Genomic DNA, 15,150 nt, shown 5'->3' with positions numbered 1-15,150 from the left:
GAAGCCAGTGCTGTGAAAATACTCTATTTATTAAAGACTGGCAGAAGGAGGTAGGGTTCTAGGTTCCGTACGGGAAACTGAGTCCCAGCTCTAGGGAGGAAGAGGGGATAGGGGCCAGCTGGCCACCTGGGAGGGGTCACAGGTCGGTGGCCGGGCCCCAGTCGTAGCCGTCTTCGTCAGAGGACTCCACGTCTCGAGCTCGCGTGAACTTTTTCTTCAGAGCTTCCTGCCCGTATGTCCTGGGGTTCAGGAAATAGAGGCTGTGGGCAGGGGACAGGCAGGAGCCACCCTTACCTGAGGCTGACTCTGCGGGGCACGGTGGGTGTGGACAGAGATGAGCGAGACTGTGCATTTAGGGGTCAAGCCTCGTTAACGAACTCCTACACATCCTTCAAAGCCCCAGCCAGTGTCCCGTCCTTCAGGAGACTTTCCCAATCAGTCCTCATAGGAAGACAGCAACTGCTTCTTTGGCCCTGACGACATGGGGGTCTGAGTGACCCTGTCTGCTTTCAACCCGCCCACTGGGCTGGGAGCACCATGAAGGCATAGCCTGGTTCTCGGTCTCGTCACCCCCAGAGCCTGAGTCCCAGGAAGAGTGCCGAGGGGCCCCAATCTGGACTACGGGGGGCTCTTACCGCATGCTGTCCTGTCGCCACTGACCATGGGGGGAATGGCCATCCACCTTGGAGGGGGAGAAAGGAGGTCAGCACTTCCCCCAGAGTAAGACAAAGTAGGGTGTAGAGGACCCCCATCCCAGCTTCCCACCTTGGCCCCGGTGGTGCTACCCACGCTTTCTCCTTGCCCCACACAGGTCTGCAACTCCTCCAATTTTTAGTGAGAAAATGGGGTGGGACAGAGAAAGGCCTTGGCTGCGATCCCCTAGCCTGTCAGCAAAGGGGGAAGTGGGTTCCCAGCTGTAGAATTCTTCAGAGGGCTGTTGTTAGGAACTCATAAATAAATCCGTGTATGGAAAGTGCTCAGGATAGTGCCTGCCCCATAAGCAAGCTGCCGTGGACAGTTGAGCAGGTTGGATACTGCACAACTCCAGGGAAGCACCATTCCAAGTAGAGACCTCACAGATTTGTACATTTTTATATTTAACAAGAGACAGTCTGGAGGAAGGGTTGCCTTTGTCGAATTTATAAAGGGCACTGCAGAGGCTGAGGCAGCCTCAGTAAGAACAAATGCTATATAAATACTTGTTGTTGTTAAACACCCAACTAGTGTGGGCTGGGACTTGGATGAAGTGCATTGAGTTTAAACAGCCACCTTGTGACGTCAAGATTCATCCATTTCATTATGTCCCAGATAAGGAAATACAGAGGTTACAGTGTTCGTTTTAAGTTGTTCAGTGACTCAGTGGCTCAAATACCCTAGGTCCGGGTCTGAGACACTGATCTGATCAGAGAAGCTTCTGTTCGTTAACATCCTGGTGGCAAACAGGCTCCCCTGTGTGTCCCAGCCCCACCCAAGACCCCTGCCAGGCCGCCCCCCCTCCCCCGCCGCCGCCGCCCGTGCCCTGCTTACCTGGGCCCCTCGGGGACCCGGGGCTCTCCCATGATCCCCCGGGCTCTGAGGCTCATCCGCCAGCACGGGTTCCGAGGACCGGGCCAGAGCTGGCGCCGGCGGACCCTCGTCCACGTCCGTGTGGGGGCCGCCCTCGCCATCCGTGTAGCCCTCCCCGTCTGTCTCGTAGTCGCTGTTGACCCGGCTGTCACAGCTCAGATCCGCAGAGCTGTCGGCCAGGCCTCGGTGAGGCAGGTCCAGGTTGCCCTCCGACGAGTTGTCCGGCTGCGGGGTGGGCGTGGCCTGGCTGAGCCAAGGCCCCGCCCCCTCCTCCCAATCCCACCCCCGGCCTCCAACCTCACTGCCAAAGCAGGTCCAGACCGTCGCCTCAGGTCCGACCTTGGCCGTGGACGTGCCCCAACCCCCGCCCCGGGTACCTGGTCCTCGGCCGTCCAGATGGGCCGGGTCTGCTGCTCGCGGATGACGGCCTTGAGCTCCCGGTACCAGGCGTCACTCGTGCCATGCAGGGGGATGGTGGCTGCGGGGAGGGGGCTTCAGCGTGGCCGCAAGTGCGCGGCCAGGACCCACAGTCCACGCAGGCTCTCCCCCCCGCCGTCCGCCTACCCGTGAACAGGTGTTCGCTGTGCTTGCGTAGCTTCTGGGCTTGCGCGTAGAGGCGGCGGGTGCTGCGGCGGGACGCGGGCGCCAGCCACTGGCGCAGGGCCTTGAGGGCCACGCGGCTCTCGGGGGCGCAGAAGACCACGATGGGGTAATATTGCACGTAGTTGAGGCGTTCCACCGCCGACGGCGTCACGTCCAGGAGCGCGTGCTTGTTCTGCGCCCAGCCCGCGGCGGAGGCGGAGGCGGGGGGCGGGGCAGACGGCAGGGAGAGAAACACCCAGAGACGCAGCGGACAGGTCAGGAGGCAGGTGAAAGGTCAGAAGATCAGAGGTGGAGATGGAGGGTTGGGGTCAAGGTGGACCCTGACCTCAGGGCGCAGGCGAGCGCAGTGGGCAGGGGCTGTGACGGCCCAGGGCTCGCCACTGTGTGTCTCTGTCCCTCTCAAGCCCCCGCATCGCAGCACCTCCGGGAGGGGCGCCGAGGGGGAGGAGGTCTGTGCCGTGCAGCCCGGCCGGGGCGGGAACGGGTTGGAGGCCTGGGCCTTGGTTTCCCAACCCTTGAAACGGGGCGCAGAGCGGGGCCCTGCTTACGTTCTCGGCGATCACGCGCACGGTATCCAGCTTGATGATCTTGGAGGGGCTGTCGGTCCTCGATACGCTGTCTGTGGAGGGAGAGGTGACCGGTGGCTGCGGAAGGGCGCTCCCCTCGCCGCTCAGATTCTCGGGCCTACCTGCCCCTCCCCTGCTCAAGAACCCACCATGGCTGCCCGTCACCCCGAGGGCAAGTCTAACAACAGCCACGAGCCAGACTCGCTGCACTCAGTCTCCCTCCTGACCGTGGCCTACACTGCCGTGGACCACGTGGCAGATGGGAAACAGCCTCAAGGACATAAGGTCACTGGCTCGGGGTCACGGAGCCGACAAGCCGCAGGGCAAGGAGCCCGATGTGGTGTGTGTGTTCCAGACACTAGCTGCGCCCCGCTTGGCCCCAACTTGGCTCGGGCTGCGTCTGCTGCTCTCCCATCCCCCATGCGTTCTGTAGGACTCGAGATAGAGCCCTGCCTCCTCCAGGAAGCCCTCCAGGACAGCCAGGGGCTGATGGAGGTGACATGCCCTGCTCTGGAGGGCCCAAAAGGAAAAGGGGGGGAGTGGGGCAGAACCCTACCTAATTTATTTTATTGTTATGTGCAGAACAGGGACACCTGGGGGGGCTCCGTCGGTTAAGGGTCTGACTTCAGCTCGGGTCATGATCTCACAGTTTGCGGGTTTGAGCCTCGTGTCGGGCTCCATGCTGACAGCTCGGAGCCTGGAGCCTGCTTCGGATCCTGTGTCTCCCTCTCTCTGCCCCTCCCCTGCTCGCACCCTGTCTCTCTCTCTCTCTCTCTCTCTCTCTCTCTCTCTCTCTCTCTCTCCCTCTCCAAAATAAACATTAAAAAAATTTAAAAAGTAAAATAAAATGTACAGAACATAAAACTCACCATCTCTAAGCACACAGCTCAGCGGCCTCAGGCACACTCACACTGTCGTGCAGCCGCCCCCGCCATCTGTCTCCAGAACTTTCCATGTCCCCGAACTGAGACTCTGTCCCCATGAAACCCTGGCTCCCCACCTCCTGCCCAACCCCTGGCTCCCACCATCTACTCTCTGTCTCTGTGGGCGGGACTCCTCCAGGGGGTCACGCGGGACGTGTCCTTCTGTGCCCGGCTTCTGTCACTGCTCAGTGTCCTCCGGGTCCGCCCACGTGGTAGCAGGAGGCAGGACATCCTTCCTTTTTATGGCTGGATCATACTCCAGTGTGTGGACGGACACTGTGTTTATCCTTCACTGTGGCTAATACTGCTGGGAACGTGGCGGTGCAAGTGCCCGTTTGAGACCCGGCCCTTACTTCTCTTCGGTATAGACCAGACGTGGACTCGCTCGCTGGGTCAGACGATGACTCTGTGTAACCGAGGAGCTGCTCGTAGTTTCCCACAGTGGCCGCCTGGTCTCACGCTCCCCCAGCCGAGCACGAGGGCCCCCGCTTTCCACATCCTCACGGACACTTGCTATGCTCTGTTTTGCTGTGTTACACTCTGGCCCCGTCCCGGGCCTCGCTTGGCCTCGCACTGTGGTTCTGATTGGCACTTCCCCGGCGACTAGTGATGTTAAGACGACCTTGCCCTCCAAGCCACACGCTGGAGCCTCGTCCTTCCACCAAGTTCCCTCCCCACAGACCCTGCCTCCCATTTTGCTGTGGGAAAAGCCCCCTGAAGGCTGCTGAGCCCTCCGGGGCGGTGAGAAAGGGCCTCACCTCCTGAAATGCTCGCACCTCGCACGGGCACGAAGACCATTCCCACACTCATTCCTCCTGCCAAGCACAACCCCATTTGAGAGACGAGGAAGTGAGGTCTCAGGGCAAGTCACCAGCTCAGGGTCACCCAGCCAGGAGGAGCAGGAATTGCCTGGAGGTGACATCTGCCCAGAGAACGGCCTCGCTCGAAAGCCCCGGCCAGGGGACACTTTGGCAAGGAGACGGTGTGTGTCTGCAAGAAAAGCGCCTCCGTCCTCCTTTGGGGGGCTCCTGACCAAGATTGCCACCCCACGGGGCTTTGATCTGATGCTGTATTCAAGGGCATCCGCTCTGCAAACACTTCTCTCCACTGGAAAGCGGCCACAGTGTGTCAACCAACAGGTGGGGCTGTATCCCAATAAAACTTTATTGATAGGTTATAGGTGCTGAAATGTGAATTTCATATCATTTTCATGTGTCACATCACATTTCTTTTAACTTCTCTTCAACCGTTTGAAGTGTGTAGATACACCATTCTTAGCTGGCAGGCTGTATAAACACTTAGCTGATGGGCCAGATTTGGCCCTGGAGCTTTAATTTACTGACCCCCGCCCCCCCCCCCCCAGCTTGTTTCAGTAGCTGTTCGTGAATTTTTGGTGTTCTCGGGGGAACAGCTTGCTCAACGCTGTGTCTGTAGCTCAATAAAGGAAGGGGCAGGTGGCACGTTGGGTTCGTCGGCAATGGCTTTGGCAATGGCTGCCGGGCGAACTGTGTTAAGAAGGATTCTGAGGCTCTATCCAGACAAAGAGCGCCATGATTGGCTCAGGACGTCTGGCCCAGGCCTTGGAGGGGGCGCTGGTGACTCATCTGCCTCGTGCCTGCCTGCCGTGGCTGTTTTAACTCTTTCCCGAAACAGCAGCAGCAGCAGCCCCCTCATCAAGCTGCCTCGGCCCCCGCGCTGGGGAAGAGGCTGTGAAATCGTCCCCCCAACAAGGCTGCTTCCTCACCTGCGATTTCGAACTGGTCGGGCATCTCCGCAGTCAACTTCTGCATGGCAATGTCTGCCACGGGCCCCAGGATCACCACCGGGCGCTTGAAGCTGGCTGAGGGGCAGAGAAACGGCAAGAATCAAGATCCCATTTGCAGCAAAGACCGCTAGACCCAGCCAGGCCCATGGCTGCCCGGCTGAAGACTACATCTCCCAGCGTCCCCTGCAGGCAGGAGGGCCACGTGACCACCTCCCGGCCAATGGGGTGCAAGCAGAATTGTGCGCCGTTCTGGGTTGTAGCCTTCCAGGAAAGATAGGATCCCTGTTCACCTTCTTGCCTCTTCCCCGGCTGGAATGGTCTTGGACCACATCATAAGGCAGAAAAACAAGATGTGAGACCACCCTCCGTTACTTACACCCGGGCTATGACTTAAAAAGAAGCTCTTTTCTGCTTCTGCAGCTCTCACGTGGGTGGGGCTATAGCATTGAAGTCAGTAGACAGCAAACTACAACCCGTGGGGCCACATCCGGCCCACTGCCTGTTTTATAAATAAAGTTTTATTGGAACACAGTCACGTCCACTCATGTACTGCCTCTGGCTGCCTTCGTGCAGAGTGGAGTCGTTTTGAAAGAAACCACACGGCCCCACAAAGACTAAAATAGTAACTGTGTCTGACCTTTTGCAGGAAGAGTTTGCCAACCACTGGACTGATGGCTATATCATTTTAGCCATGAGGATACGGGCACAGAACGCACAATGGAAAAGGGAGTAGTCAGCCCCCTCCTGATACCCCTATTCCCATCCCTCGGAAAGGATTTTTTGAATTTTTTCTTTAAAGTTTATTTTGAGGGGCACCTGGGTGGCTCAGTGGGTTAAGCGCCCAACTTCAGCTCAGGTCATGATCTCAGGGTTCGTGAGTTCGAGCCCCACATCAGGCTCTATGCTGACAGCTCAGAGCCTGGAGCCTGCGTCGGATTCTGTGTCTCCTTCTTTCTCTGCCCCTCCCCCGCTCACACCCTGTCTCTCTCTCTCAAAAAAAAATAAAAAAATAAACTTAAAAAAAAAGTCACCCCCTCCAGCCTCCACGAACCCCCTTCTTGTCCCTGGCTGAGCCCGTTCTGTACGTTTCACACACGTGGACTCAGACCCCGTGTGGGCTCTGGGGTCTGGTTCCCTTTCTGAGTGTCAAACATTCAGGGTCCGTCTGCAGGGCAGCGGGTGTGGGCGCCTCGCTCCTGCTAGTGGGCGGGGCAGCGATCTGCGCGTGCGCGGTGGACACGTCCATCTGTGGACGCGCGCGTGCGCGGTGGACACGTTCATCTGTGGACGCGCGCGTGCGCGGTGGGCACACTGTGTGCATCCCTTCATCCGTCGGTGAGCGTGTGGGTTGTTTCCACGTTTGGGCCGTTGTGAGCCGTGCTGCTGTGGACACGCGTGTTCAGCCTTCGGTCTCACGCCCGTTCACAGTATGCGTGTATTTTAAAGGGTGTCTGTTCAGCGCCAGCTGACACCCCAGAAAGGGCAGCGCCCACGGAACGCCCGGGCGGCCACCGCAGGCCACGTGTGGCCGTGGAGCCCCTAAAACGTGGCTGGTCTGAACCCAGATGTGCCGAGTGCAGAATACACACCAGGGCTTACACACACACAAGAGGGTGTGAAATATCTCACCGACTACTTATAATTGGGTTATCTGTTAAAATACTTTGGGTACGGTAACAAGGTAAATTGTTTAAGTTACGGGTAAGCACTTCTTTTCGAGATTGCGCCTGCGGCTTGCGGATCTCTACTGGAAAAGGAAAGGAGCCCTTTCCTGTTTCCTTCGGCACCCTAAAATAACCCAAAATGGGTATTTTGGGTGGGGGGGGGAGAAGTTAAGGATGGGGGCTTCTGAAGCCTGGACGCGGAGGAAGACTTGTCCAGAGCTTCCAACAGCCTTACGAGCCCCCCTCCTCGGACCCCCGCCCCTCGGACCCACCTTCTCGAAGCACCACGCGTTCATACGGCGGGTAGTGACCCTGCCTGGTCAGATCGGACAGGTCCTCGCGGCTCCGATGGGTGGTCTTCTTGGCCCCTCGACGGAGACCCCGCAGCCGCCAGAACTCGGCCCGCGCGTTGGAGCCCGAAGACGCGCCCGGCCCGGCGCCCACGGCGCGCTGGGCGGCCTCCAGACTGGCCAGCTGCTCCGCCCTGGGGAGGAGGCAGGGGGCTGGGCACGGAGGGCGGCGGAAACCCGGCCCGGGAGCCGGGAGGCCGCGCCCGTCTGCGGCGGGGAAGCCGAGGCCGAGGGGCGACGCACCTGCTCTGGTTGGGGATGATGCCCCGCTCCTGCTCGCGGAGGTCGCGCCCCATGCGCGCCGCCAGCCAGTGGCCCCCGCGGGCGCGGCTCTGCCCGGGGCCGGGGTACAGCGTGTCCAGCACGTGGAAGACGTCTCCGCGGGTGAAGCCCAGGCCCGACGGGGGGCTGGCCTCCAGCTCGAAGTGCGTGCGGATGTAGAAGGAGTCGCCCACGCGGGACTGCACCATTTTCCGGAAGACTGCGGACCGGGGAGGCTCGGTGAGCGCCCAGGCCCCCCGCCCGGCCCCCGCCCGCCCGGCCGCGCGCGCGCGCGCGCACTCACTGTCCTGCTTCCGCTGCGTCACCAGCTCCACGTCCTCGCCCGGTGGCAGCCCCAGCAGGAACTGCACGGCCTCCTCGCGGGTCAGGTTCCGGAAGGGGACGTCATTCACCTGCCGGGGAAGGGGGCGTGGCATGGGCCGCGGCCACCTCCCGGCCAGACAGGCGATGCCAGGTCTGCTGGGCACGGGGCCCACTCCCGGGAGGACAGCAGGGACGGCTCGTGACCCAGCCAACGAGGTCATGACACAGGCAGGGAGACGTTAAAATGTTCAGATGTCCAGGGGCGCCTGGGTGGCTCGGTCGGTTAAGCGTCCGACTTCGGCTCAGGGCACGATCGCACGGTTTGTGAGTTCGAGCCCCAGGGCGGGCTCTGTGCCATCAGCTCGGAGCCCGGAGCCCGCTTCGGATTCTGTGTCTCCCGCTCTCTCTCTGCCCCTCCCCCACTCAAGCTCTGTCTCTCAAAAATAAATAAATGTAAAAAAAAAATTTTTTTTTTTTAAATGTTCACATGTCCCTGGGGGTGCTGCGGGTCAGGCCAGGACAGACTCCGGGGCCACCCAGCAGGCCGCCATACCCACTGCCGGCTGCCCCAAGTCACCTGCAGAATCTCATCTCCCTCCTGGATGCCCTGCCCGTCGGCCGGGCTGCCCTCCTGCACCCCGGACACGAAGATGCCCACGTCATTGCCGCCGGCCAGGCGCAGGCCGATGGTGGAGCCCTTGGGGAAGCGGACCACCCTCCAGTCGGGGCTGTACCTGCAAGGGGAGGCAGAGGCGGGGTCAGGCCGGAATGGGTGGAGAGGGGGCGCGCTGGGCCTCCCTGGGAGAGCCCCCACCCCCTCTGGGCCTGAGTTTCCCCACAGCCTTCCATGGCGGCCCCACCAACACGGGGACGCAGCCCTGGGATGCGCGAGTGTCCGACGGGGGGGCCTTTTTTCCCCGGGGGGACGTACCCACGGTCCTCCCTGCTCTGGCCGCTGGGCACCCTGTAGATGTCATAGCTGCTTTGCCTGGGGGAGTCTGAAAGGGAACAGCAGTGTGTTTTCCAAGCACGCTGACTGGTCTAGCCGCCACACCTCAGCCTTAGGGTGTCCCTGCCCCACGGCGCTGTCACCCAGCCCTCCGTCCTTCCCAGGGAGCTGCCCCTGACCTCTTAGGCCCCTGCCCCCCTCTCCCGCCCTGCCTGGCACCACCTCACTGGTTGGGATCAGAAAAACCAGAAGGATGCTCAGAGTCACGTCCCTGCCACCGTCCGCTCACCTGTTTCCGAGATGGTTCTGGAATCCACTGAATTGTCCCGCCAAAGCGGGGGGCTCTCCCTGGAGGCGGAACAGATTTGGGGTGAAGTAGGGGCGGATGCCGAGAGGCGACTGTAGCAATTCTCATTTATTTGCACCCAGATTCAAATTCTGCCTTTCTGGCTGGGAGACCGTGGGGCCGCTGCTCTCTCTCTGAACTCGGGTTCCCTCCTCTGAGCCCCGGGGACGGCTAAGTCGGGGCCACAAGGAGGCATGGCTCAAAATGAGGCAAACCTGTGGCCGATGGTCACATTTATGATTCTAATTAGTGAAAAGCTATAGAAGGTGATATGGTCTGAGTGTTGTGCTCCCCAACCCCCCTGCCACCGCCGTCCTAACCCCGGGGGTGGGGGGGATGATGGTTTGGGAGGTGGGGCATCTGGGAGGCGAGGCGATCAGGGTTAGGTGAGGCTGGGGTGGGCAGGAAGGGGGTGCGGGACCCGAGTGCCATCTCTTCCACGTGACCACACTCGGAGAGAAGAGGGTGGTTGTCTGCAGCCCGGAGGGGAGCCCCCAGCAGGGACCCCCAGAGCCAGCACGGTGACCACGGACCTCCAGCCTCCACAAACCACCCCCCCACCATGTGTGGTATTTGTCATCACAGCCGGAGCTGCCTGAGACACACACGGGAAGGAAAGTCCCCTGCAAAGCCAGCCCGCTATTAGCACAGATGAGTTACTTTCCAGACCCGGCAGACGCTTCCAAATAAACACGTGCGGGTGACTATATACTTTTGAAAGAACGTCAAGGTCACGGGGCGTCTGGGCGACTCAGTCGGTGAGGCTCTCGGGTCACGATCTCGCGGTCCGTGAGTCCGAGCCCCGCGTCGGGCTCTGGGCTGACGGCTCAGAGCCTGGAGCCTGTTTCCGATTCTGTGTCTCCCTCTCTCTCTGCCCCTCCCTCGCGTGCGCTCTGTGTCTCTCTTGAAAAATAAACATCAAAAGTTGTTTTTAAAAAGAACAAAAGGGGCGCCTGGGTGGCGCAGTCGGTTAAGCGTCCGACTTCAGCCAGGTCACGATCTCGCGGTCCGTGAGTTCGAGCCCCGCGTCAGGCTCTGGGCTGATGGCTCGGAGCCTGGAGCCTGTTTCCGATTCTGTGTCTCCCTCTCTCTCTGCCCCTCCCCCGTTCATGCTCTGTCTCTCTCTGTCCCAAAAAATAAATAAATGTTGAAAAAAAAATAAATAAATAAAATAAAATAAAAAGAACAAAACACGAAGATCACGCCGCACGTTAGCATCTGACGTTCACCCCGTGAATCCCCAGGGCACGGGAAAGAAATTTGGAAATACCAGTCCCCTCCCCACCTCCGCCTCCTGGAGTGGGCTGGCACCCCAGAAGCCGGTCCGGCCGCTCGGACCCACGGCTCCTCCTGCGTGCGAGTGGGACGCCGGGGAAGGTCATGCAAGAGACCCTCCCCCCCGCCCCCAGCCCTCTGAGAGATGCCGCCCTGTGTCGCTCCAGAGGCTGGCGCTCCCGTTACCGAGCGTCCCCGAGCCCGGCTGCACGGTAACAGCCGTACGAAGGGGCGGGCGTTCACTGTGGCCCAAGCACACACGTGTTGCCTCCTTCTGTCACTGATACTCAGCACCCCGAGATCTGGGGCCCTGGGGTCCCCTTCCCGACCGAACCAGCCCCGGGGACCCGGGAAAAGAGCGGCACAGGAGGAACCGCGTGCTGAGCTGAGGTTACGAGAAGCAGCTTCTGTCTCGGTCCGTATGCTTAAGTCTCTGTGGGATCATGCGCTCGGGGGACCCGCGAGCCCCTGAGTCCTCCCGCCCCCACGGCTGTGAGGGCGCCGGGGACCAGCCACCCCCAAATCCTACTGCCCTAGCCGGCGCCTCGGCTGTAGCCTCCTAAGACCCAGAGATCAGAGGCACCCAGCGAACTCCACATTATCCGTGTGGGATAATGTTCACCGGCGTTTCGAGCCGCTAGGCTTTAGGGAAATTTGTTACCCAGCCACAGATAACAGATAGACCCCCCCCCCCCCCCCCCCCCCCCCCGCTTCACAGGTGCCGAAGGCCTTAGCGATAATATACCCATGACCTAATCCCCATGGGCTGGGCGCTTAGGTTTTGGTTTTTTAATTTTTTTTAATGTTTTTATTTATTTTTGAGACAGAGAGAGACAGAGCATGAACGGGGGAGGGTCCGAGAGAGAGGGAGACACAGAATCGGAAGCAGGCTCCAGGCTCTGAGCTGTCAGCACAGAGCCCGACGCGGGGCTCGAACCCACGGACCGGGAGATCATGACCCGAGCCGAAGTCGGACGCCCAACCGACTAGGCCACCCAGGCACCCCTGGGCGCTTCTGTTTTTAGGCATGGAGTCGTGTCCCCTCAAAATTCCTGCGCCGAAATCCTAACCCCCAGCATCGCAGAATGTGACGGTACTTGGAAATACGGTCGCCGTGGATGCGATCGGTGGAGAGGAGGACCTACCGGTAGGAGGAGGGGAGGCCCTGATCCCGTATGACTGGTGTCCTTATACAATGGGGACATTTGGACCCAGAGACAGACAAGATGACGTGAAGAAATCAAGAGGAGGTGGCCACTCACGAGCCCAGGACTTGCTGGAAGCTACCAGAAGGTAGGAGAGACCTCCGGCCCCCTGCCTCCCCGCCTCCCCGCCTCCCCGCCCCGAGCCTCCAGGGGGAGCGTGGCCCTGCCCACACCCTCATCTGGGACTCCGGAACCGCGAGACCATAAATTTCTCCTGTCCTAAGCCACCAAGTCTGGGCGCTGTGTTCTAGCCACCGCAGGACACGGATGCAAGGTCACTGCCACTTGTTCCCGTCTGTAAACATCATCATAACGAGCAAGCACCCTCCAGTCCCTGCACACACCCATGGCTACCTTGCCCCCAAGAGAAAATCCCTAAAGGAGGACTGAAGTCGAAAATGGGTTCGAAATTGGATGGAAGTCGAAAATGGGGGGGGGGGGTCTTGGAAAATTCCGCTCCTTCTGCTTTAAGTCGATCCCTACCAGGCTCTCCCGGTCCCAAGAACCCAGAGCCACGTACTGGGGGCCAGGAGGACTATGTGTGGACGGGGGAAGCCTCTTCCAGGCAGGCCACCAGGACCGCACCCTCCAGTCGGAAAAGATACGCCCACGTTCCATTCCCACTCAGCCATTCTGGCCGACAGGGGTACGTACTCGGGGGAGTCGGTCCAGCTGGCGTCAGAGCTCCGCCGCACATGCTGCGGTGGCGGTGGGACGTGGGAGGGTGGCGCCTGGGACGTTTCTGAGCCGAGGTCTGAGATGTCTGCAGCGGAGAGGACGTCCCATCAGGCCTGCAGCCCGCACCGCAGAGGGGGACGTCAAGGCCCCTCTAAGCCAAGGGGCCTAGGCCAGAGTCTGGCTCAGCCAGTAAGCCCTCACTTCCTGTGTGGCCTTGGACAAGTGTCTGTCCCTCTCTGAGCCTCACAGGGCCAGGCTCACGTGCCCTGCTAGGCCCCGCCTGGCCTCCTCGGCCTCCCCTGCCCTCCGCTGAACCCACAGGGCCTGCCCTCTGGCCCCTCACCGTCCAGGAGAGAGCTGTCGCTGTCACTGACGGCCGGTGGGATGTTCACCAGGAACTGCCCTCTGTCCCTGAGCACCAGCAGAGTCAGCTTCCCTTCTGACTTCTCGATCAGTCGCCGTGTGTCACTCAGAGACAGATTCTCACTGGACACGCCATTGATCTAAAAGGCCCGGGAAGGAAGACAGGAAGGGAGTTAACACTAGATAGGGGATACTAGAAACAGACAGCTTGGTGGGGGCACTAGAAACACACAATTGCTAAAAACAGACGTTCTCAAGAGAAAACGATCGTACGGGATCCCTGCTGTGAGGAGACCATGCCCAGAAGTGACTCCCACAAAAATTCCAGAATTCGGGCGCCTGGGTGCCTCAGTCCGTTAGGTGTCCAACTCTTGATTTCAGCTCCTGTCATGATCCCAGGGTCGTGGGACCGAGCTCCGCATCGGGCTCTCTGCTGACGGCACGGAGTCTGCTTGGGTTTCTCTCTCTCCCTCTCTCTCTGCCCCTCCCCTCTTTGCATGCACACATGCACGAGCTCGCGTGTGCTCTCTCTCTCTCAAAAAAAAAAAAAAAGAATTCCAGAATCAGCCAATTTTCTGAGGGGCAGGGGGAGCTTTGGGGGAAAATTAAAAGCAGCCTGACTCCCCACCTCCCTAGAAGGGGAATTTCTCAGGAGACGCTAGAAACAAACATTAGGAACAAGTCTAACTAGGGGGGGCCTAGTCACTCCATAGAGCGTGAGTTTGAGCCCCACGTGGGGCACGGGGCCTACGTAAAAAAAGAAAAAAAGAAACCGGTCTAACCAGGGAGCAGATATGTAGATACCCAAAGATACTAAAAGCAGACAATCTGCAGAAGGGACTAGAAACTGACATTTAGAGGTGGGTTAGGAACATACAATTGGAGGGAGGACTGAATGCCCCTCTCCACGCACCCCAGGAATCCCTTTCTAACATTTTCCGCGGGGAGTGTGTTTGCATTTACTCTGGGGATGGTGAGTTTCTCACCCCCCCTACTGAGTTACCCGTTTCTAGTGTCTGCCCCAAACCCCTAGAAACAGACAATTCCTGGGGATCGCTACAAACAGAAAACTCTGAGGACCCTTGAGAAGCTACCGCCTGGAAAGGGGTTGGAAATCCCACACCAGGAATCACTAGAAACAGATTTTCAGGAGAGGAGTCTAGAAAGAAACCAGCTTTCAGGCAGAGCTGGTCCTGTAAACCTGGCGACTGGCCCCACCGCGGGATTCTGGGGATACTAGAAACTGACATTTGGCAGGTGGGGGCGGGGGGGGGGCCCTCTCTAACCCTTGGGAAGGAGGCAACTAAGTACAAATGGTTCTGGCTCTGCCCACCTGCCCTGCCAGCCCCTCCCCCCCCCCCCCACTCGGTCTCCCTGTCCCGCCCCCGACAGGAAGCCTGGGCTCACCTGGAGAATGAGGTCGCCTTCCCGCAGCCCGCGGTTCCTGGCCGCCAGGCCCGACTCAGTGATGTGCTTGATGAAGATCTGACTGCCCAGGGTGACCCCGAACTCTGTGGGGGGGGAGGAGGGACACTGAGGCAGGGCCTGGGGTCTGGGTTGCAGAAGGTCCACGGCAGGGGCGTGGGAAGGAACGGAGCCCAGGTCCCAGCTCCCCGACACCCTCAATGACATCCCGGTGAGAGTTTTCAGGATGTGACTCTTGTTATCACAGTTACAAGGCAGCTGGGGCGCCCGGTGGGGGGGGGGGGGGGCTCCGTCGGTTGAGCACCCGACTTCGGCTCAGGTCATGATCTCGCGGTCCGTGGGTTCGAGCCCCGCGTCGGGCTCTGTGCTGACAGCTCGGAGCCTGGAGCCTGCTTCGGATTCTGCGTCCCCCTCTCTCCGCCCCTCCCCCACTCACGCTCCGTCACTCTCTCTCTCTCTCTCTCTCTCTCTCTCTCTCAAAAATACACATTAAAAAATTTTTTTTTTAAATTACAAGGCAGGGGGCCGATGTCCCAGTGCCATTTGTCACATCATGTTTAGAATTCTAAGGCCAGGGTGCTGCTACTGAACTGAGATGGGGTCAGAGGCCACACGTTGGCCTTACGGAGGGAATTCTGGTACCGTGACGCTTCTACGGAAGCCACAGTGTGAGAGTTTCCCGGGCTGGAAAACAATACCAGTTTGCAATCTCACGGTTCTGGGCTCAGAAGTCCCAACACCCAGGCGTGGGCAGGGCCGGTTCCCCCAGGGCCTGGCTCCCCCCTTTCCCGGCTTCCAGAAGCCCCGCATCCTGGGCCCGAGGCCCCTCCTCATCCTCACGGCCAGCAGCTCGGGTCGGGCTCTGCCCATCTCTCTGCCCCCCTCTC

The 15,150-nt window shown here is 59.9% G+C and overlaps 1 protein-coding gene across 5 annotated transcripts in view; it reads right to left on the bottom strand.

Moving 5' to 3' along the window:
- Positions 1 to 8: 8 nt before the first annotated feature.
- Positions 9 to 15,150, bottom strand: part of TJP3 (tight junction protein 3) — a 28,207-nt gene continuing 13,065 nt past the window's right edge. For 4 of the 5 annotated variants that reach the window (XM_030336889.2, XM_030336881.1, XM_030336874.1 and 1 more), the window contains exons 6-21: positions 14,246 to 14,349; positions 12,819 to 12,978; positions 12,452 to 12,560; positions 9,261 to 9,319; positions 8,954 to 9,020; positions 8,600 to 8,756; positions 8,003 to 8,111; positions 7,681 to 7,918; positions 7,360 to 7,571; positions 5,403 to 5,498; positions 2,718 to 2,788; positions 2,131 to 2,341; positions 1,944 to 2,044; positions 1,528 to 1,791; positions 636 to 682; positions 9 to 239 (exon numbers count right to left, since the gene is read on the bottom strand). In XM_030336889.2, the coding sequence (XP_030192749.1) occupies positions 137 to 239; positions 636 to 682; positions 1,528 to 1,791; positions 1,944 to 2,044; positions 2,131 to 2,341; positions 2,718 to 2,788; positions 5,403 to 5,498; positions 7,360 to 7,571; positions 7,681 to 7,918; positions 8,003 to 8,111; positions 8,600 to 8,756; positions 8,954 to 9,020; positions 9,261 to 9,319; positions 12,452 to 12,560; positions 12,819 to 12,978; positions 14,246 to 14,349 (2,108 nt within the window). In that variant the 3' untranslated portion in view covers positions 9 to 136. Of the gene's footprint in view, positions 240 to 635; positions 683 to 1,527; positions 1,792 to 1,943; positions 2,045 to 2,130; positions 2,342 to 2,390; positions 2,789 to 5,402; positions 5,499 to 7,359; positions 7,572 to 7,680; positions 7,919 to 8,002; positions 8,112 to 8,599; positions 8,757 to 8,953; positions 9,021 to 9,260; positions 9,320 to 12,451; positions 12,561 to 12,818; positions 12,979 to 14,245; positions 14,350 to 15,150 lie in introns of those variants that run through there. The other variant, XM_030336906.1, reaches the window with a different exon arrangement.

Source organism: Lynx canadensis, chromosome A2, assembly GCF_007474595.2.
Source record: "Lynx canadensis isolate LIC74 chromosome A2, mLynCan4.pri.v2, whole genome shotgun sequence".
Classification (NCBI taxonomy): Eukaryota; Metazoa; Chordata; class Mammalia; order Carnivora; family Felidae; genus Lynx; species Lynx canadensis.
The sequence above is the reverse complement of the archived record's forward strand: the minus strand, read 5'-3'. Positions and strand labels throughout refer to the sequence as shown.